This window comes from Geospiza fortis, unplaced genomic scaffold, assembly GCF_000277835.1.
Source record: "Geospiza fortis unplaced genomic scaffold, GeoFor_1.0 scaffold164, whole genome shotgun sequence".
Lineage (NCBI taxonomy): Eukaryota > Metazoa > Chordata > Aves > Passeriformes > Thraupidae > Geospiza > Geospiza fortis.
The window spans coordinates 1,475,351-1,495,855 of record NW_005054426.1 but is presented as its reverse complement, the minus strand read 5'-3'; the positions used below and the strand labels follow the sequence as shown (position 1 = coordinate 1,495,855).

The 20,505-nt window shown below is 45.6% G+C and overlaps 1 protein-coding gene across 1 annotated transcript; it reads left to right on the top strand.

Annotated features, from left to right (window-relative positions):
• The first annotated feature begins 12,322 nt into the window (after window positions 1-12,322).
• LOC102044312 (inositol 1,4,5-trisphosphate receptor-interacting protein-like 1) lies at window positions 12,323-13,918 on the top strand. Its single transcript, XM_031061802.1, has one exon. The coding sequence runs from the start codon at window positions 12,323-12,325 to the stop codon at window positions 13,916-13,918; it is 1,596 nt and encodes a 531-aa protein (XP_030917662.1).
• Window positions 13,919-20,505: the final 6,587 nt, after the last annotated feature.

Sequence of the window (20,505 nt, the reverse complement as noted above, 5' to 3'; positions counted from 1 at the left end):
TGAAGGACCTTGTTTTTTCTCTTAGAGGCTGCTAAAATTTCCCCAAAGAGTAAAAGCCATTGTCAGCTTTTCACAAGTGATTTTTTTTCTAGTCAATTACTATTTTAATAATGACTAGATGAAAGTGTTATTTTGAAGGAAACAAATGAGTGTATATGAGCCTTTCTGCTCACTGTGGAGATGGATGGATTTCCTCTGCCATTCAAAATTTTCTAGGATGGTGAGACTGTGAACAGGATGTAAAGACTGAGGTATGGAGAGATGAGTTTTGAGACAAGTGACAATGAAATCAGGACAGCAGTACTGAGGACTGGCACATCTCTGCTGTCCCATCTTCTCCATCAACCAACTCTACTTTCTAGGACTTAAAAATGAGGGGAAAAGACCCCAAACACAATGAACCACCCCTGTGATTTTTGCATTTTGTTTTCAACAAAGTGCATCAGGGTACCTTCGCCGTTCACTTCCCCCCTTAGTTTTCTAAGCCTTTTCCCCTATGTCATTGCTTTATTATCAGAGTCCCCCAAGTCATTCTGCTCTAGCCACTGGCTAAAATTAAAGTTACTAAGGATTTTTTCCATTGGTGCCCTCTCTCAGCCTGCACATAATTAATTTCATACCCCTCAGCAAGGAGCCAATAAAATAATACAGAATAGCAGCTAAATATTAGAGGAGAATGGAGTAGCTTAAACTGATTCATTTTATCAGCAGAACTGTAACTGGATGCTTAGATGGGAGCTCCCCAAATCTGCTGTCATGAAATGCTGGGGAATTGCAGTTGGGGTGCTTCATGCTGTTCCCTGCACTCTATTGCAGGTGCCATTGGGATTTACCTGCTCCAGAGAGCTGCAGCCTACACCGAGCTTATCCTAGGGCTGCAGGGAGCACACACCCTGTGACAGTGGGTGCTTCAGCTTCCTTTGGGGAACAGAGCCCAGCTACAGGGTTGTGCCCATTCTGGTAAATGGAACATTGAAATATATGATCTGAAATGGCAGTGGTGTAATGAAAATATGATCTGACCCTAAACACAGCTGAAGAACACAATTCTGTTATAAAATAGGAAAAAGTCTGGATAATTTGGGCCACATTAAGTTATACCAGTGTCATAGTAAGATAAAGACTCCGAGTGGAGTCAGATATTTGTATTTTGTCAGCTATTCTGCAAGACACACTGACTAAAATTATGGAAGAAATTAATAAACCTAAATTTACAGCCTCATTCTAGCATCCAATTTATCTATGTGTGCTTCCCCCTACATATTTCAGTATTTTGGCATTCTAACTCCTTGTCCACCCCAATTTTCCTCCCTTTTGTGTCCCCCTTGTGGTGCTGACATAGGTGGTCCAACAACTCCTTCCCATCTTCATACTCTGAGCTGCCAGGATGTCATTGGGAAGGTATCTGGTAGAGAAGCTGTATTTGAAATGCAAAAAAGCTGTGTAAAAATTCTGGAAACATCAGCTGGCTGCTGTGTATAAGAATTTTAAATATTTCTCAGTGGTGCAAGAAGAATTTCTTTATCCTTCCTCCAACATTAAAATAATATCAAAGATAGCAGATAACATTTTGACTGAGCCAGCATGTTAGGGACGCAGAAGTACAGCCAGATCCAGTAATGAGCTAATTTTCCTTCCCCCTTTTACCTTTTGATTCAGGGCAGCTGAGATATGTGTGTCTGTCTGTGTGTAGTTTTCCTGGCTGTATTCTCTCTTTTGGCAGGAAGATGTTGAATATGGAGGGTTTGAAATTTTTGGAGTGTTTGAAAACTCCAACAGGTCAGCCTCCTCTGGTGCAGTTGTTGTATCCTGGGTTTGTTTTGTGGTTATATAAGGGATTTCTGGATGCCCATGGGTAGGAATTGTGTGTGCAGCACTGTAGCTTCTCCTGGGTGTGTCAGGTTGGCAGTGAACAGGTGGGGCTGGGGAAAGGGATTTTCCTGGATCTTGGACACCAAGCCAAGAGGGCAAGAGCTATTGATATAATTTCTTGTAGGGGATCCCCACTGTGGAAATATTGACTCTGGCTCACTGCTAAGTTTAGGACCATGTGAAATACGTACCCTGGACTTTATGCAGAGCAGATGGTCCAACAGGCTTTACTGGTTAGAGTGTGTCAAATAACAGATTGTCTAGAAAAGTTTGCTTGCTTTTGGCAGACAATTTAATTCAGCTCATAGTGTGTTACTGAAGTTCACTGTGCATGTCTGCAGAAGTGGGCAGCTAACACATTTTGTGTCATCTGCCATACCAAAAGTTTTTTAAATAATTAAAAAAAAAAAAAACAAATTAGAAGTTGTGTCCCTACTTGTTCTCTTCACTGGAGGTGGGAAAAGGCAGCTCCAGTGTGTGAGTAGAAAATGAAATCCAGAAAATTGATTCACGTTCCAAAGCCACAATCTCCTTCCGGCTGGTACAACTTTTTTTTAAATTCTCTTTTAATTTGCCCTTTGAAATAATTCCTCCCTTTATTTTAGAATCAGGAAAACATAAAAGTCTCAGGCTTTATTGCAAAAAACCCACAAAAATAGATTCTGCAAACTTTTAACATCTACACAGAGTAGGCTATTAAGTGTAGTACCAGCTATCATCAGATTCAAGAAACCCAAGTAGTGTTCAGTGAGAAGTGAACATACACAAACATGAATGTTAAAGCACTGATAAAGCTACCAGCGCAATCATATCAAGGATGATCATCTTGTGAAAGGTTCCTTGGAAGAACTGGATTATTCAGGTCCCTTTAGGTAAAAGTCATATTTTTCTCTTCTTTGAAGCATTTTATTGAAAACATTGTAGTGTAACACAGGCAAAAGTACCGTGTTGAGCTGTCTCACTTGGACTGGTCTGTAATGCTCAGCAGGCAGGGCAAGGCTTTACACCCAAATGATTTTCTATGGTAATGCTCTTTTAGCTTTATCTATGATGTGTGACAGTGTGAAACTACTGTCCAGTTACCTCCTTGCTATTTAGCTGAGCTGATACATTGAGCACCCCAAAGACCTGGCCTGAGACAGGGTTTACAGGTGATACCTGAGGAGCATAAAGACCTGCAGACTGTGCTTGTATGTGATCCCAAGGGGTGGCCATGTCTTTAAAATGGCCTTTAATAAATATTGTATCTGTAGCTGTGAATCGCTGTCCATGTTTTACGTGCCAGTGCCGCATTGCACATCTTGCAGGTGAAATCCCTTTGCTAAAGTGTGTCTTCTGTGAACCCATCTGTGCCCAGCTCAGGCTGAGAGTCAGTAAGATCAGTGAGTTCTTCAGTGTGAACCCTAAAACCCAGTCTTTTCCCTTCTGCAGACCATTACTCCAGTGACTGCCTTGTCCAAATGGGTGGCCAGCATGGCCAGCAGTGTGTCACATGCTGTGACTGGTCTGCAGGTGCAGGGTGGGACTTCTATTGACAAGGACGAGGGTGTGGGGATGCCCTCACTCTCCACAATTCCTGCGCATTTTTCCAGACCCAGACGACAGCAGGCTCCCTCCACACTAATCCAGCCCTGCTGACAGACCATGCTGTTGCCAGCTGGCATGGTTTCATTATGACTATATTATTAATCAGGGTTTGTCAGTTTTCTCTTGCTCAGCTTGTCTCCTTCTCAGCAGTGGAGCTGCCAGAGCCCCCAGTGGGGTGAGGGGACTATCATTTTCTGTACCTCTTTTCCACAGTCATTTGCTATCTCCTGGGGAGAGCAAATCTTGCCCAGAGCCTCCAGCTCCATGGGTGAGGGGATGTGGCAGTATCTCTGAGGAAGTGACCTGTGAGGAGGGGCAGCAAATTCACAGAATTCACAGAATTCAAAAAGTCACTAGGTTGGAAGAGACCTTCAAAATCGAGTCCAACCCATGCCCTAACATCTCAAGTAAACCATGGCACCGAGTGCCACATCCAGTCTTTTTCAAACTCATCCAGGGATGGTGACTCCACCACCCTGGGCAGACAATTCCAGTACTTTATCACTCTTTCTGTAAAAAACTTTTTCCTAATATCCAACATATATTTCCCTTGGCACAGCCTAAGACTGTGTCCTCTGGTTCTGTCAGTTGCTGCCTGGGGAAAGAGACTAACCCCACCTGACTACACCCACCTTGCAGGTAGAGAGTGCACCTCTCAGCTGTAGAGAATGATAAGGTCACCCCTGAGTCTCCTTTTCTCCAGGCTAAACACCCCCAGCTCCCTCAGTCATTCCTCATAGGGCTTGTGCTCCAAGCCCCTCACCAGCCTCGTTGCTTTCTCTGGATGCGCTCAAGGGTTTCAACGTCCTTCCCAAACTGAGGGGCCAGAACTGGACACAGCACTCAAGGTGTGGCCTCACCAGTGCCAAGTACAGGGGAAGAATGACCTCCCTGCTACTGCTGGCCACACTATTCCTGATACAGGCCAACATACCGTTGGCCTTCTTGGCCACCAGGGCACACTGCTGGCTCGTGTTCAGCTGGCTGTCGACCCCATGACAGTTGTGAGTTGTGGCAGGGCAAGGAAGGAAGTGGATTTCAGTTTTACCTGGAGAAGGAGAGCAATCAGGCACAGGTAGCCTGGAGGAGGAAGAAACTTGGCTGGTACTGGGGGGATAGCTGGAGGGTACATAGGGAAAGTTTGTATTTTCTCAACAGCCTCACAGTTCTCCTTGTCTTACCTTCCAAGAAGATGCTGACAGCAGAAGGACAGAGTAACACAGGCAAGAAAACACAATCCTGATGGATGGTTGGGAACCTTCAGGTCTGTGTCCCTTAGAGGAACCTTAGAGGTTCAGTGACCAGCAGGCTGAGCGTAGTGTGCTTTAATGCCAGCTCTGAGGTCCCAGCTTGTGCTGCTTCTGATGGCGCAGAGCCTGAGACAGGTGGCCTGAGTCTTTGCTGGAGCCCAGCTGCATGTAAGCTGTCACATAAATGCTCAGGAGAATACCCATTGGCGAAATGCTGGCGGGCAGACAGTACCTCCAAAGAGATTTTTTAATGGCTCAGTAATCAAGTGTATCAAAATCCATCAGCAAACAACCTCACTGAGCATACTGGAAAATGCTCTCTGACTTCTCACTGCCTTGTTCTTGTGAGGTTATTCCTACAAAGCTGGGTATGAAATGCTGCTAGCACTGGTAGTAATAAATGGGTGGAAGTGACCACACAGCTCTGAGGGCAGAAGAAAGGTCTCTGAAAGGTGACTGTGTGTGAGGAGATGTGGAATGTGTGCCAGGCAGATAGTGCCTTCCCTCCTACCTCCTCTACCCACAGGAGACATTGATACTGTCCAAAAATGGTGCTTTCTCTGGCCCGTGGGCGTTCTTTTTTGAAGACTCCCACCACTGACTTAGCTGTGAATTCAGTGGGAGTTAAACCAAACTAAAGCATGTTGGAAAATCCTTTTCAAAATACATAGTCTGCCATCGTGGGGATGCTGCATGGATGCCTTCCAGGGCCGCTCCTAGACCAAGCAGGATTGTTATGAATATGAACGAGGCCAAACTTTCTCTGGAGAAAGACGTTCTCATTTATTAAAATAGCTACAAGGAACAGAGTACCCAGGATAAGCCCAGGCACCCACACAGCGAGCCAAAACCAAAACAGTGCGCTAACCCCAAGTGCACTGGGTTCTTCCCAAAAGAAAACAAGAATCCAAAAGGAAGAACGCCCCCGCCCCCCAATCGAACTTCCTCCATTTATAGCCCCCTTTGAATCCAGGATTGGTCCATTTTGGATCCGCATGATGACTGGTCCATTTCCAGGCTTCTCATTGGTCTTTAACGCCGTTCATTCTGGACCGATCACTTCTGCAGGGCTTTGAATGATTGGTCAGGTCTTCCATCCAATCCCTCTTTGACCTCGCCTTGCCCCGCCAGACCACTGTTCCACCAAATCCTGGACCCTTCTCCTAGAACATTCTAATCAGCCCCACCCTTTAACATAATACAATTAATATAGCATAATTAATACAATATAATTGAACTATACCCTAATTTAACTTAACTTTTACCTATAACAAGATTGTCACAGAGTGCTTGTGAGAGTGACAGACTCCACCCATGGGACACAAATGGAAGGCAGGGTGGGAGGAGTGTGGGCACCTGGGTGCTGACCTGTTATGGGGAGAACCATGGACAAACGTCTGGGAGGTGATCCCACTTCCTCCTCATCACAACTTTCCTCTGGAACAAAATCTATCACAAACTTGGTGGCTCCAGAAAATCCATTTGTTGCTGGCTTAAAGCCAGTGCAATCAAGAAAGCCTCCTTTGCAATCCTAGTAGTGGCATGAACTGCTCACTCTGGTTTTGCTCATAAGCTATTTTGGATTAGCTGCAGATAATTGTGCTGACTGTTCAGTGGCAGCCTCTCTGCATACTTAGCTATATTTGCATGTAGCAAAGAGTATTGGACCTTATTACTTTTCAATATCTCTGATGTCCTCTCATCCAAGCACTGAAGCAAATCCAGCATGAGGGGTTTAAGAATTAATTGTCTATCAGGGAGCCAAAGCAAGTTTATGGAAATCCTGCTTGCATTATCTCTGGAGAAATGCTGTGCATAACCAGTAGTTTCCAAGCAAGAGGTTTTGGTTTTAACTGATTGATAATCAGGCATGGCAAAATCCATCAGCAAATAGCCTGAATTAGTGTACTGGAAAATTAACTAATAGCTGGATATATATTCTTCTCTGGAATTATTCTTTCTGTGATTTGACAGCTCTAGTAATCCAATTGCTGTGAGTTTAATTTCATATTTATCTTTCTGTGAGGAGGTGTTTTAATGCTTGTTTTAGCTTGCTGACTTCTAATGAAGATTATTTATTTAAAAAAAGTAAAAGGAGGGTGCTTTGCAAACTAGATTGATCTCATAGCAAGGAAAGCCAGGGTGAGGTGCTCCTCATGCGATATGCTGGAAGTAGGCCAGAGGTGGCCAAGGGTGGTCTCCACAGGAAAACATCCCACTACCTATTCATGGCAGGGGCAGGCACTGCTCCTGCAGAGGGAAAGGGACTCTGGGAAGATGCTGCTGTATAACCTGTTTTCGAGGGTTTTTTAGGCCCTGTTACTTTTCATTTTACAATGCTGTTTCTCACCTCTCTGTAGTTTCTGACTGTGTATGGAGGAGGTGTGTGCATACTCATCTGCCTTCCTGCATGAGAAAATCTGTATAAAATTCCCTTTTAAGGCGCCCAAGTTAACATAATGACTAAATGGTGAATAATCCAGTAAATGAGAAATTTCAGGAATCATTTTATGATATGAGAAGTTGAAAATCTGAACAAACACATGGTGAATTAAAGAACTTTCCATGAAGATGGGGGTTTGCCAGAAAGACTATTGTTAGATGCAAATCTGCATTTCTCTGTGATTACCAATCAAGGCAGAGATATCCTTTAATTTGTGAAGGGAAAGAAAAAAACACTGATGTAAACCAGCACCTCCAACTGAACTGTTCTGTGCTAGAACCTTGGAGGATGGCTCTGCTTGGGTAGAATCTCCTGCCTGGCTGTGATGGAGTGGCTGTGCACTGGGACATGAGACCACCTTATGTGTGGCCGTAGCTCTCTTCACAGAGAGCAGCAGGCATAACTTTCCCAGGAAAAATCCTGAGGAAGCCTGTGAGAAAGCTCAGAGAAAGAAGAAAAACAATTGTTATCTCTATTTGCTGCTCCTGTTGCTTGGCACATGTGGATTGTGTTATGGAGATTGTTTACCAAAAGGTAGTTTCTTAATTGGACTCTGGTGATGGTGTTTTGATTTCATTTGACCAATCGGAGCCACGTGTGCATCGGACTATCCAGCAAGGGCGCTGGGTTTTTCCTTTTAGTGTAGTAGTAGTATAGTATTGGTGTAGTATGTAGTGTAATACAGTATAGCTTAATAAAGCTTTTGTTCAGCCTTCTGCAATCAGGGAGTCAAGACTCGTCATTTGTTGTGTTGCGTCTGTATATGTTGGACTGTTCTGTTCCCCCTATCATGTAATGGCTCTGCCCTGGTTCTCTCCTCCCTCCCTTGTGCTGCCAGTTATCCCAACTCCTCCCCAGTTGCCTTGGAGACTAATGTATCCTTTCTCAAATCCCTCCCCGGTGCCCTGTCCATCACTCAGCGCTCCCATCCTTCTCTCTAGAAACTTCCAGCTAGCATGTCAAGTGATTGGTTCAGAGGCCAGGGCCCCACCCTCAAGTTATCCCCATTGGGGTTTTCCCTAAGTCAATCTTTTGTATCCCACTCCCCTGTAAAACTCTATTTGCCAGAGGACCAACTCCTCCCCTGGCTCCCTCCCTCCTTATAAGCTGTTGCAATCTCCCTGACTCCTCTCTTCGGTTGTTGGTTCCTCTGGGACCTAATAAACCTGGATTCACTCTCTTCTTTTTCTGCTGACTGTAGCCATAAGCCAAGCCACGTTCTATGACAAGAAGAAGCTGTCATAGCACAGAGCGTTTGCCTTAGGTGCTGTCCTGAACCATGGAGATTGGGATAGTGCTCCCCTACTGCTAGCGGTGCTGGATAGCTAGCCAGGACGTCTGAGAAGGACAATCCTTCTCCAGCTTGACCACTTCAGTCATTGCCTGCTCAGGGGACTTCCTGCAACAATACTTATGAAGGTTATTTTTTTTTAAGGCACAGTGGTCACACTTACAGCCTTTTTTCCCAGATTCCAGTGTCCAAAGTATACTCAGATAATTACCATGGGAAGAGACATTGTGATAGTGATACCTTTGTATTCCCTTGGGGAAAAAACAGCCAAAACCCAGCCTTTGAAGCAGTGACTGAGTTGTATTTTTAAATTCTTCAATGATGACCTTAAGTAGATGTCCTGGATTGCCAAGCAAATTGTATTCCGTTTGTTATCTGTATGGCAGTTATCTTCTGTTAAGTGGGCAGTTTTCCTTATCTCTTCCACAACCACTCCTCCCTCTGAGGAGACATCTGCTGATAATAGGCTATTGAATGTCACTGCATGACTGATAAGAACTATAGTGTCCCATTGTGAGATGCTCCACCCAGAGGGAGGAGCCAAGCATTGCTACCCAGATATAATCTTGAGATTCTGGAACACCAGCACCGCTTCTCCACTGGATTTTCCCAGAGGAACAGCTGCCCCTTCCACTGGATCTTCAAAGGAAGACTACACCTTTCTACAGGATCCCTGCTCCAATGGAACCACTCCTGACACTCCAGGAGGACTGCAGCCACAATTCCAATTGGACTGCTACCAACACCCTGACCAACAGGGTGTCAGGTTGTGTTCTGACTCTGTCAGTGAATTGTTTTGGTTTATTGCATTGTTTATTTCATCTTTTTATTTTCTTCCCTAGTAAAGAACTGTTATTCCTGCTCCTGTATTTTTTGCCCGAGAGCCCCCTTAATTTATAATTTGCAGCAATTCAGAGGGAGGGGGTTTACATTTTCCATTTTGGGGGAGGCTCCTGCCTTCCCTAGCAGACACCTGTCTTTCCAAACCAAGACAGTAGATGAGAGCAAGTCTCAGATAATGGGTCTAGAAAAATAATACTATTAAGGGTGTGCTGTCTATAATTCCTAACAGAAATATCCAGGTTTCTCTGCTTTCAAAAGGGCACTCCACTGTCTTGCTATTTAAACAAAGAAACAAAAAAAAAGAGGTGTGGAGCTGCCAACCTTTCCCACTCAGATTCTAATGCCATTATCAGTTATTTGTATGCAATTTTCCTCATTTTGAAATAGAGATTTTTGGAGTTCACTTGAATTAGCAATATGAATTAAGCATTTAAAGTTTAGCCTGTAGAACTATGTGTTGAATTTTAACCTTTTTACTTAAGAAACCTCTGCCATGGTACAAAAAGCATAAGAAGATGCAAATTTCTGAAGTTTCTTGCATAAAGAACAATACCAGAGAAGACCAAGTGATGCAAAGAGCCCAGATAAAAAGACTCCTCTGTCTCCAAGCTAATCAAGACCGACAGACGTACTCAGATAAGCACCAAGAGACCAAAAGTGCATGCGCAAAGGAGAAAAGTTCAAAAGTTCAGTCACGAAGATGACCACAATCTTCAGCCTCAGAGACCAGCAGAGACCCCTGTTCGACCACCACAGCAAACAACGCATGCCCAGAAGGGCGTAGATGTGATTGCCATATGAGACGAGAACAGGCGGGGCCAGGAGTTAAATATGCATAGAAAAGTTGTGCAATGTATTGCATATGGAAGACCTTCGTCAATAAAGATGTGAGTGAGACTGAAGGTCAGGGCACAAGTTTTCATGAGAGCTATATTGCTTGCGCAGAGCACTGACATACATACCCGCTTCATAACTATATCTAGTTGTAGAGTTTATTTATTCTGTGTATCGCTTCAATTTCTTCCGGGCTTTGCTTCCTCCTCCCTCCCCATTAAACTTTGCACTTAATCCTACACCATGTCAATAAATACACTAAGATGGAGAATCTGGTTGCAGATCTTAGTATTTTGCCTGGCTCTGCCTTGTCCTTCCCTCTCTGGTGCTCTGGGGAGGCTAGGGCAGGAGAAGAGAGAAATGTGTAAGAGGCACCTTTGACATTGCTACTGCTGTGAACTTCACCCGGAGCTTTTGTGGGTCTGAAGAGAGGCAGATGCCTTCTTCATGCCTCTGTCAGTATTTTTAAGGAGGAATCATCCCTCACTCCAAGTGTACTAACCCTAGCTGCTGTGGTGTGACTAGAATGAGGAGTTCTTTCCCTCTGCTCTCATCCTGGCTGATAATAACATGCCAATATAGGTGCTAGAACACAATGAAGACATGAAAAAACTACCTGAGAATTTCTGCCTTTATTTTAAGTGAAAATCCTTGTGTAATGCTATATTAAATAATTTGATGGAAGGACTCAGTTGTATTGCTCTCCTTATTGGTTATAGGGTGAACCTCAGGTGGTAGAATTAAACCCTGCAGATGTGCATGGAAGGGTCTTGGTGAGACCACAGAAAACCAAGCTGTCCCTGTCTGATGTTCATCCTCCAGGTGCAAGAACCCTGGCCTGTGGCACTGCTGACATGGCATGAGGGAGGGGACAGCCCACAGCTTCAGATGAGTATGTCACCACAGTGTAGGACAGGGCTACACCACACTGGATGGTTGCATGTTCATTCCAAATCTGCAAAACTCCTAAAATGCTAATACCCGACCTAAGATTTTACCATCAATTGGTGCTTTGGGTCAGCAAAAGGTGGTTTGGCAAGAATTGGCTTTTTTAAGCCGTATCTCCAGTCATAGGGCAAGCATGTGTGAAATTGGCAAGAAGCCAATGGCATCCCATGTTCTGCCAGAAGCAGTGTGGCCGGCAGGAGCAGAGCAGTGATTGTCCTCCCCCATGGGGCACTGGTGAGGCTGTACCACAAATCCTGCATCTACTTTTCGTCTCCTCATGACAAGAAAGACATGGATGTGCTTGACTGTATGCACAGAAGCAACATGCAGCTGAGGACCAGTCTGGAACACAAGTGTGATGAAGAAGGCCTGAGGGAAGTGGAAGTGTCCAGCACAGAGAAAAAGTGCCTCGGGGAGACCTTATAGTTGTCTACAGCTCCCTGAAGGGAGGTTGTTACCAGGGTGGAATCATTATATCAGCACAGGGAAAAAACATGGCCAGAGAAAATTACCTAAAGTTGTGCCACAGGAGTTTTAGACTGGGCTCTATCAACGAAAAGGATATCAAGCTTGAGAAGAGGTTGCCAGGGAAATGTCAGGGTGGCCACCCTCAGAGAGACTTAAAAGTCATGTGGATGTGGCATTTTCGGCCCTAGCTGATTAGTGGAGTGGGTAGTGTTAAACATGCAGTTAGACTTTGTTATCTGCAGGGTCTTTTCCTGCAGATAACAGGGTGGAGCTGGGCTGACTGTGGTGTACTGTGACATCCATGGCATCATGGGGCCATGTCACAAATGGGGGCAGCTATACAAGGCCCCAGCAGGTAACGCTGGCCCTGTATTACTTGGGCAAGCAGTGAGTGCGCACGTGGTGGGGAGGCTGGGCTGGGGAGAAGGGCCGGGGCAGAAATGCTGCACCCGGGGCTGGCTTTTCCCCCTGCATCCAGGAATAGCCCCTCATGGCACAGCCTTGGGCAGGGCACCATGCTGCTGCTGCTGCTGCTCGGGCAGCAGAACGGGCCTGGCTGCTCTGGGGTCCTGTCCTTCCTGCTCCCAGATCCCTGGGATTCCTGTCCCTGCTGCCCCCCTGCCCGTCCCTGCTGCCAGCTGCCTCCCTCTCAGCCCCTCTCAAAGCTTTCTCTCCATCCTCCTGCAGACCATGGATACCTGGGTATTGTGGCTCTTGCTCTTGCAAAGTGTAGTCCAGTACCCACAGCCCGTGGATGATGGCTTGGATGAAGTGACACGTCTGCGAATGGAGGTGCGTGCCAAGCTCCAGGAAGAGAAGATTCGTCTGGAGCGGGAGGTGGAGCAGCTGGTCCTGGTGAAGCAGGGTGTCTTGGCCTGGGGAGACCTGCTCTGCTCTGCCTGGCAGCACTGGCAGGTCTGGGCTCCTGCTGGGCTCCTGCTCCTTCTCTTGGCACTGCGGCATACGTGGAGGAAAGGGAGCCTGAGGAGAGAGGAGCAAGGAGAAGGACATGATGGTGTAAATGAAGAGGAAGTCGAAAATGTAGATGCATATGAAGAAGATGTTGGAAATGAGGATGGATATGAAGACGTTGGAAATGAAGATGAAGGAGACAGCGACATGGAAGTGGAGGAAGACGACAGTGATGGCCGTGCAGAGGATGTTGACGATGCTGCAAATGAAGTTGGCAATGAGGCTGGAAATGCAGCGAACGTCAATGATGCTGGAAATCAAGTGGAAGAGTACCGTGATCGTGCCGATAACTTTGGAAGAAACATAATGCAGCGCATACAGTGGCCTGTGCAGGACCTGCAGGAAGGATGCATGTGGACAAGAACCCTGATGGAGCATTTTGCAATTTATTTTCGACGGGTCTTGTCCAACAGTTTCTATCCGGTGCTGCAAGGAGCCATTGGGGTGGGCAGTGCCTTCGAAGGTTGGAGTCCCCGTGAGCAGGATGTTGTGTACCAGGTGCTCATACCCATGACACCTCCCCGAGGGCACAGCTTCCACCTAGAGCTGGGCACTGCAGGGCAGAGGCACTTGAGGAACTTCCAAATCCGCGTGCAGCAGGAGTGCACCTGCACGAGCGAGAAGCAGGGTGAGAACATGCTGTGCTTCCTGCACCACCCTGAGGAGGAGCTGAGGAGGCATCAGGATCCCAGCCTCCTTCATACCCTGTGCACGGGCTCCTACCTGGACGTGGAGAAAACTGCCCGCTGGTTCTACCAGGTGGTGAGAGCAATCTGGCCGGCTTTGCTTGAGTCTCACCATTGGCATTTAGTGCTGCTGCCCCCCAGACGCTCCTGCCAGTTCAAGGTGACCAATGGCAGAGAAAGCTACCGGATCGAGATGCTGTTTGGGGTGCGGCAAGGCAACTCAGACGTCTTTGTAAGCAGCCAGCCTAGGCAAGCCCATACCTCCAGCACAATCTGGCCAGAGAGCTACGCTGTGGCCGAGATGAAGTTCTTCAGGTACATTGCCAGGCGGGCTCCCCCTGACAGCTTGCACCTGAAATGCCTGCAGTTCTTCACTCGTCTTCAGCTGGGCTTAGGCTTCTCCACCTATACCATCAAGACCATTGTCATGCACCTCCTGAGCATCTTGCCCGTGTCACAGTGGCGCAGGAGAAATTTTGTGAGGCGGCTGATGGATATCAGCGAGAGCCTGCGTGCATGTGTGGAAATCAGGCGCCTCAATCACTTCATTGTGGGCAACCAGAGGCTTCCTGGGGGGATCATCTTGCCCCCAGAGGTCCTAATGGCCAGGCCATGCAATCTCTTCCATGACCTGGTGATGGATCCGGTTGCCCACTCCCAGGCAATGAGCCAGTACGTGGATCTGCAGCATTGGTTGAAACGGATCCTTAAAGATGGACAGTGAAAGAGGTTCTCCTGCACAGAGCTGTGCTTGTGAGGCTCACACCTGGTGGCAGGGAAAAGAAGGGAGAATGTGGGCTTCGGAGAGGGAAGGGAAAACGCTGCGTAGCAGCACTATGCCATCAGCAGCAAGCAGTGCTGTCTTAAGAGCCTCCCCAGCACTGCATCCGGTGATGAACAGGTTGGCTACAGAGATCAAGGAACACGCACGAGGAAATGCTATTGTTCCCTCACCGCTTTCTTTGAGTCCATTTTCCCTCTGAGAGCTTCACCTTGTGCAAAGACGCCGATCTCAGAATCCCAGACGAGAGAACGTTTGGAAGGACCACTGGTGGTATCATTTGATTCAGGGGTGCTCCAGGCAGGTCTTCCCGCTCCACACTGCAAAGGATTGCGTTCGGATCAAGGTTCTTGACTCTCTCTGGGGAGAGTGACTCCACAATCCTTGGGCAATGTTTGACATCAGTCAATGGATGGTGTTTCTCCTTGTTCCCGCATGGGAATCCTTCAGGTCAGCATTGTACCAACTGTGTTGGAGCTGACCTGGTGTTTTGTATATGTGAACATCTAGATTGTGAAATTCTGTGTGTAGATATATATATATATATAAAAATACATATATATCCCATGTGTACATATTACATGCTAGAAAGCTTATCAGTTATCATATATAATAGTAAAATATAATAAAAGCCAATAGAATAATAGAAATTAAATCAACAATACAAATTATGTAACTATTGTATCATGAGAAGAAATTACTCTAAAGAGTCAAATACGTAATTTTGTTTTTAGAATGCAATACAGCCAATATTTAGTGTCACTCTAATTTGTGATATATATTAATGCTCTTAGGGCATTTATATCTTATATATATTATATCATGTTATGAAAAGATTTTCATAAAATTGATACATTTATAACATACCTACCAATTATATCTTATATATTGCATAGAAGAACTTTTTTAAATGTAGTAGTAAAGACATATAGCGTGTGTCTGTCTTCTGGGGACCAACAATAATGTTCTATAGCTAGTACTTTTAAGAGTAGCAACCTGGAAATTTCGTTGCTCTTGATTCAATAAACTACAATATTCCAGAACCTGGATCGTGCAAGACATTGTTGACCTCAACCAGACCTATAGTGTAGGTAAAAGGGACAAGTTGTGAATCTGGGCTTGTGAAGAGTCTCCTTGAAATTAGCCAGACTTGCAGTGCTGAATTGGTTCTAATCAGAAATTAAGTCCAGCTGCCCCCGGCCCCTGTGATCACAGAATGCCAGAAGGGCCTGCCTTTGGAAGTGTCCTTAAAAATGGTCTTGTCGCAACCCTGCTGCCAAGGGCAGGGACACCTTCCCCTGGGCCCGGCTGTTTCAAGCCCCGTCCAGCCTGGCCTGGAACACTGCCAGGGATCCAGGGGGCTGCTGTGGGCGGCGTGGGCCGGGGCCTCAGCAGCCCGAGAGGCAAGAATTTCTTGTGCGTCTCCAGCCCAAGCTTGCCCTCTGTCAGCGGGAAGCCACTGGGCCTGGTGCTGTCCTTGCGGGCCCTTGTCCACAGCCCCTCTCAGGTCTCTGCTGGGCCCGGTGCAGGGCCGCAGGAAGGTGCCCCCGGAGAAGGCCTTGGAGAGCACTGGGGCCAGGAGTGCCACCATGAGGGCAGCAAGCAGGGCCTGGTGTGGCCATGGGGACAGGAGGGCACAGGGCCGGCGCTGAGGCCCTGCCAGCTGGAGCTGGGAGCTCTGGAGCGTGGCTGGCAGAGCCGTGGGAGATCCGTGCAGCAGCAAGGACACGGGCTTCTAGATGTGTTAGAAAGCAGAGAAGAGCTGGAGAATGGGCGCTGAAGGAGTAGCGTGTCTCCCTGTGGGGAAAAAACTTCACGACGCCAGAGGTCAGTCCAGGGAGGACACAGAGGAGCCCTGTCATGTTATTGGAATAAAGGGAGAGACCAAGGGACATTTCCCCTGGGGGTGCCTCCATTTGTTGAGACCCAGGACAAGGGCGCAGCCTCCTTTTTTATCCTAATTCCCGGGTGCATCACCCTCTTCCTTCCCCCACTGCCTGAGGTACTCGGAAGGTACAAGACTTCGAGTTGCCTATTGTATGGAACCCCTCTGTCACTTTGATTGCGGAGGCAGGAATGGGACCATACACACACACACCAAGGTTCAGGCACAGCAACCAACTATAATTGAGTGCTCTCTTCCTTTGCAGATCTGAATGTCTGCCTGGTCAGTCCATATTGGTTGAACCAGTTGCCACCCGGCCAAACAGCCAATAGCTGCTGGTGTCCCCAACGGTCCGGGCCTGCTCCCCAACGGTCCGCACCGGTTAAGTTTTATAATTAAAGTACTTATAGAATTACTTATGCTTCAGTTATAAAATTAGGATGAAATAAAACTGTGAGGCTTTCAGGCCAGCTGTTGGCCACCACAATACCCCTCTGTTTTATGCTCCCTCTGTTTTATATATTTGTAACCCTGCAGAAGGCACAGGCAGGGAAGGAGAGGCGCTGGGGTCACCCTCTATGTAAGGCAGGGTTCCACCTGTCTAGAGCTTAATGATGGTGCTGATGGGGTTGAGCATTTTGGGTAGGAATCAGGGGGAAGACCTACAATAGCAGCCTGTGACTCTTAGATGGCGGTTCATCAGTGCAGTCTGTGTAGCTGTGCCTGTTTATGCACAAAAGACAGACCAATCTATCTGGAACTGGTCACCCAAAATACATCTTTCTAATGCAGAACAATTGTGCTGGGAAACTCTTTCTGGAGCAGGAAAGAGGAGCGCTCTCCCAGAGGCCTGGTACACAAGTGGTTGTGGGGAAGCAGGAGGATGCTGTCATGCTCATCCTTAAGAAAAGCAGCAAGTCTAAAACCAAAGTGCATAGTTTATAGCTGGTACTAGGCAATACTGCCATTCTATACCATGTTTTGAATGATATTCTTCTATTTATGTGTGCATATCAAATAATTTTTCAGATTCTTTCCAGGTTTTGTTGCTCCTTTGACTCTCATGTTGCCATTGACTTTTTAGATCAGTAATGCCAGGGCTACAAAGCACATAAGAATGAAGCCATAAGCTAATTTAATCAAATATTGCAAAGCAAACTGCTATATAACAGATAAATAAACTAATCCATTGGAAAGGAAAATAGCCTATTTACATGTTATCTATTAGAAACAGAAAGGGAACTGTTCTTAACGAAGGGTTCTGAAGGGAAACTTACTTTGAAATGCTGTTTTTGTCTATTTAAGGAAAATTAATGTAAAATCATGCAAAGTTGCTTTATTTTTCCTTTTTCTCACGTCTGCTTTCTCTTCTCTTTCACTTTCCCTGAAGAAAAAAACCCCTTCCTATTGTCTTTTTCCTTCACGAGCCAGCTTTTTAATACAGAGAACTGAAATATTTTCAGTATTTTCACTTTCAGCCCCCTCTCTTCCATGAAAGAAGTACTGAGGAACGTAAAATCTTCATTTTTAGAGGCAGTTAAATTCCTTGTCAGAAATCTTTCCCAAGGGGATTTTTTTGAGGGCCAAATAGGAATTTTTGGGCCAGTTTCAGTGGTGAAAGGGCAATTTGGAGGGGACACATTTTATTTCTCAGCATCTCTGGATGGATTTGCAGATGACAGCTATTGAGAGGGAACAGAAACATCAGTGATGTCTGAGGAAGGGGCTGGAAGGCTGCTGCTCATGGAAGGACTGATGCAGACATGCAGGAAATGCACAACTGGGTTGATCTCAGTAAACATGGTTGTTGCATGACAAAAGGTGCAGAATGGGGCTCCACACCTTGTTGGACACAGGGGAAAATCCCAAAGAACAGCTAGCTTCTACAAGGGATTGCAGATTCTCTTCTGTTGGGCCACTTTTACTACCAGAGGGACTCAAAGAGCTTCCCCCACCAGTCCAAATCCTACATGTGGAATGAGAGCCACCTCTTCATTACTGAGCAATATTCTCCTTTTCCTGAGGCATGCAGCAGCTCCTGGCAGAGCATGAGGCCAATTTTCCAGCCATGCTGTGGCAGCCGCTGTGCCTCACATCACCGCTCCCCTCTTCTATTACAAGTATGTTCATTCACTCTCCTATCTACAAGCTTTGTTTTCAGGGTGGGAATGGCAAGGATTGAGAACTCCCTGGGTGTGTTTAACCACTGCCAAGCTCCCCATTGTCATCTATATTTGTTTGGCAATTCCCAAGAACAAGCACTTTACATCACAAGTCCGTTTTAATATTTTTTTTTCAGAGGCCCCTGAAGTGCTTCAGAAATCCCAGTCAGCTGATCTGCACAGTTTTTCTGTAAGGTAGGTGTGCACTGGTTTGGGCTGAGGTAGTTTTCTTCACAGTAGGTCATGCATGTTATGTCCATGTTAGGTTTTGGCAACCAATTGAAGAAGAAGGATTGTTATATATCTTCCTTTCCCTTTGATCCAAGTTACACTGAATTTCTAAGCTACTCCAATGAGAATACCTGCCTTATTGAGCTTATTCCAGGGCCTTTTACTTCTGAAAGGGGGCTTGCTTAGAGGATTTCACCATAGAATAAAATGATACAACACTAATTCCATATCCATATCTTTCTATATATTATACCCTATGCTGGCAGAATTGTTTCCTGACACAGCCTGTTGAGTTGCTCTGTGCTAGAGGTTTGCAGCAGAGGGGGCAGAGCCATTCCATGGAACAAACATCACCAGTGCTCTGTTTTTATTGGATATTTTATCAACATTTTCTTCTGCTTGGTTCCATTCCATTGCTTCAGTGGTATTCCTGCTTTCCAGTTCTCCAGTTTGTTTTTTACTTTTACAGGTTTTTTAGTTTTTCTTGGGCCCAGCCCACCACATTTAGCAAGCCTAACTTTTCGTCATGGATGTGCCCCTTTCCCCTAAACTTCGTTTCTGTGATTTCACGGATACTTCAAAGGCAACTTTGTGATTCGGTTGAGACATCTAAGAACTCGGAAGCTATATATAACACCTCTGCTCACAAAAGAGGAAATATTTAATTACACCACAGGGGCAAGAATCACTCTGAGCATGTCTCAGAACTTTCATTAATGGCATGTTGAAGCACAGACCCCAGGGAATATCATGCTGAGTATTTGTGCACCCATGGGAGGAGTACATGTGTGGTTGTTTGCCCACAACTTGGGATATGAGCTGGTGGGGAGGCTGGGATCTGCACACAGATGTGGCCAAGAAGTTCAAATCCTTAATGTGTTACTGTCTTTGGCCAGCCAGTGGAGAAGGACTCACTGGGAGTCTTAAAAACAAATGAAAAAAAAATTTAGGGCGTGTTTCTTTTTAATGAAATTCTGTGACTGACTATTTAATTAAGAAATTAAAACTAATTTAGCTGGAAATGGGATTTTGAAGTGAATTGCTATAAGATGACTTAAACTTTATAGCGGATTAATCTTTTACTAATTTCTGTTCTGAATTTCTTTAGTTTTGTTAGCACAACAGGAAGCTAAATCTCTTCTGTAGAGAGAAATCACCCTGACAGTGAAGCTGAAATGTGCCTGGAATCACAATGCCTTACTATAGCTGAACTAATTGTGGTACTTTATCAAATTTCCCATGCAAATAAGTATTTTCTCCAAAACCTGTTTGAAACAAGCTTCTGTGCTGACTGACCAGAGCATTAGCAGAGGCCGAGGTAAAAGGGATACAGACATAACCAAAGCAATTCTGCCTTTTTGATCTTGTTTTCTCTGGTGCTCAGCCTCTGAAAGGAAAAAGGTACAACAAAACGTCTTTTTCAAAACCTGTTCACTCTCAAGGGGCTTAGGCACTGAGTTCTGTCCAGTTCCTTTCCTAATTTTCAGTAAAATAGTGAAAAAAAAAATCCAACTACATCTGTTTTCTTAGCTTGCAAACAGATGAACTTAAAGGCCTTCCAAAAGCTGTTAGCAATTGGAGTTGCTACTTCTGAATTTTTTGAGATTTTCCAGGTAACATCACAAACTGTTTACATTCACTTCACTTTTCCCAGGTTTCTAATTTCCACATAACTTGAATAATACTGAGAGGCATTCTTGGTGTTCAACAAATGATTGCTTCCTCTCACTGCAGGACTATCCATTTCCAAAAGGACTCCCTTCTGAGTAGATTTAGGCAGGAACATGTGCTAAAGCACAGCTTTGGATGCCTCAAACACTTCACTCCCATGCTATGGAACCCTTCCAGGTTGTTGGCATATGCTCAGTTGTAATCCAGGGAAATCTCTTCAACAACCAAAGGCATATTCCCATGATGATGCCTTATGCCTTAACAAGGACAATCCTTTGGAGTGCTCTGTGAATCTTCTATTTTATGGAAGTGAGTATTTATAAACATGCCATGGAAATAATATCTCAATTTGGATGTCTTTTCTGACTCACTTCTGCTTCGAAATGGCTGGGAAGGAGGAATGAAATGTTTGCATGCTGACAAATACCGTTACAATCTAAGAAGCTCCAACCTGGGAGTCCCAGGCATTTCTCCCACTAAGTTCTCAGCATCTCCTCAGTGCTGTAATGATTGGTAGAAATCTCAGGCACTTGTGGTCAGTGTGGTAGTCATTCTGTGAATCCTGACAGCCATCCAGATGA

Excerpts from the sequence above, each read along its gene's own strand:
- LOC102044312 (XM_031061802.1), top strand. The coding sequence starts at position 12,323 with ATGGAGGTGCGTGCCAAGCTCCAGGAAGAGAAGATTCGTCTGGAGCGG.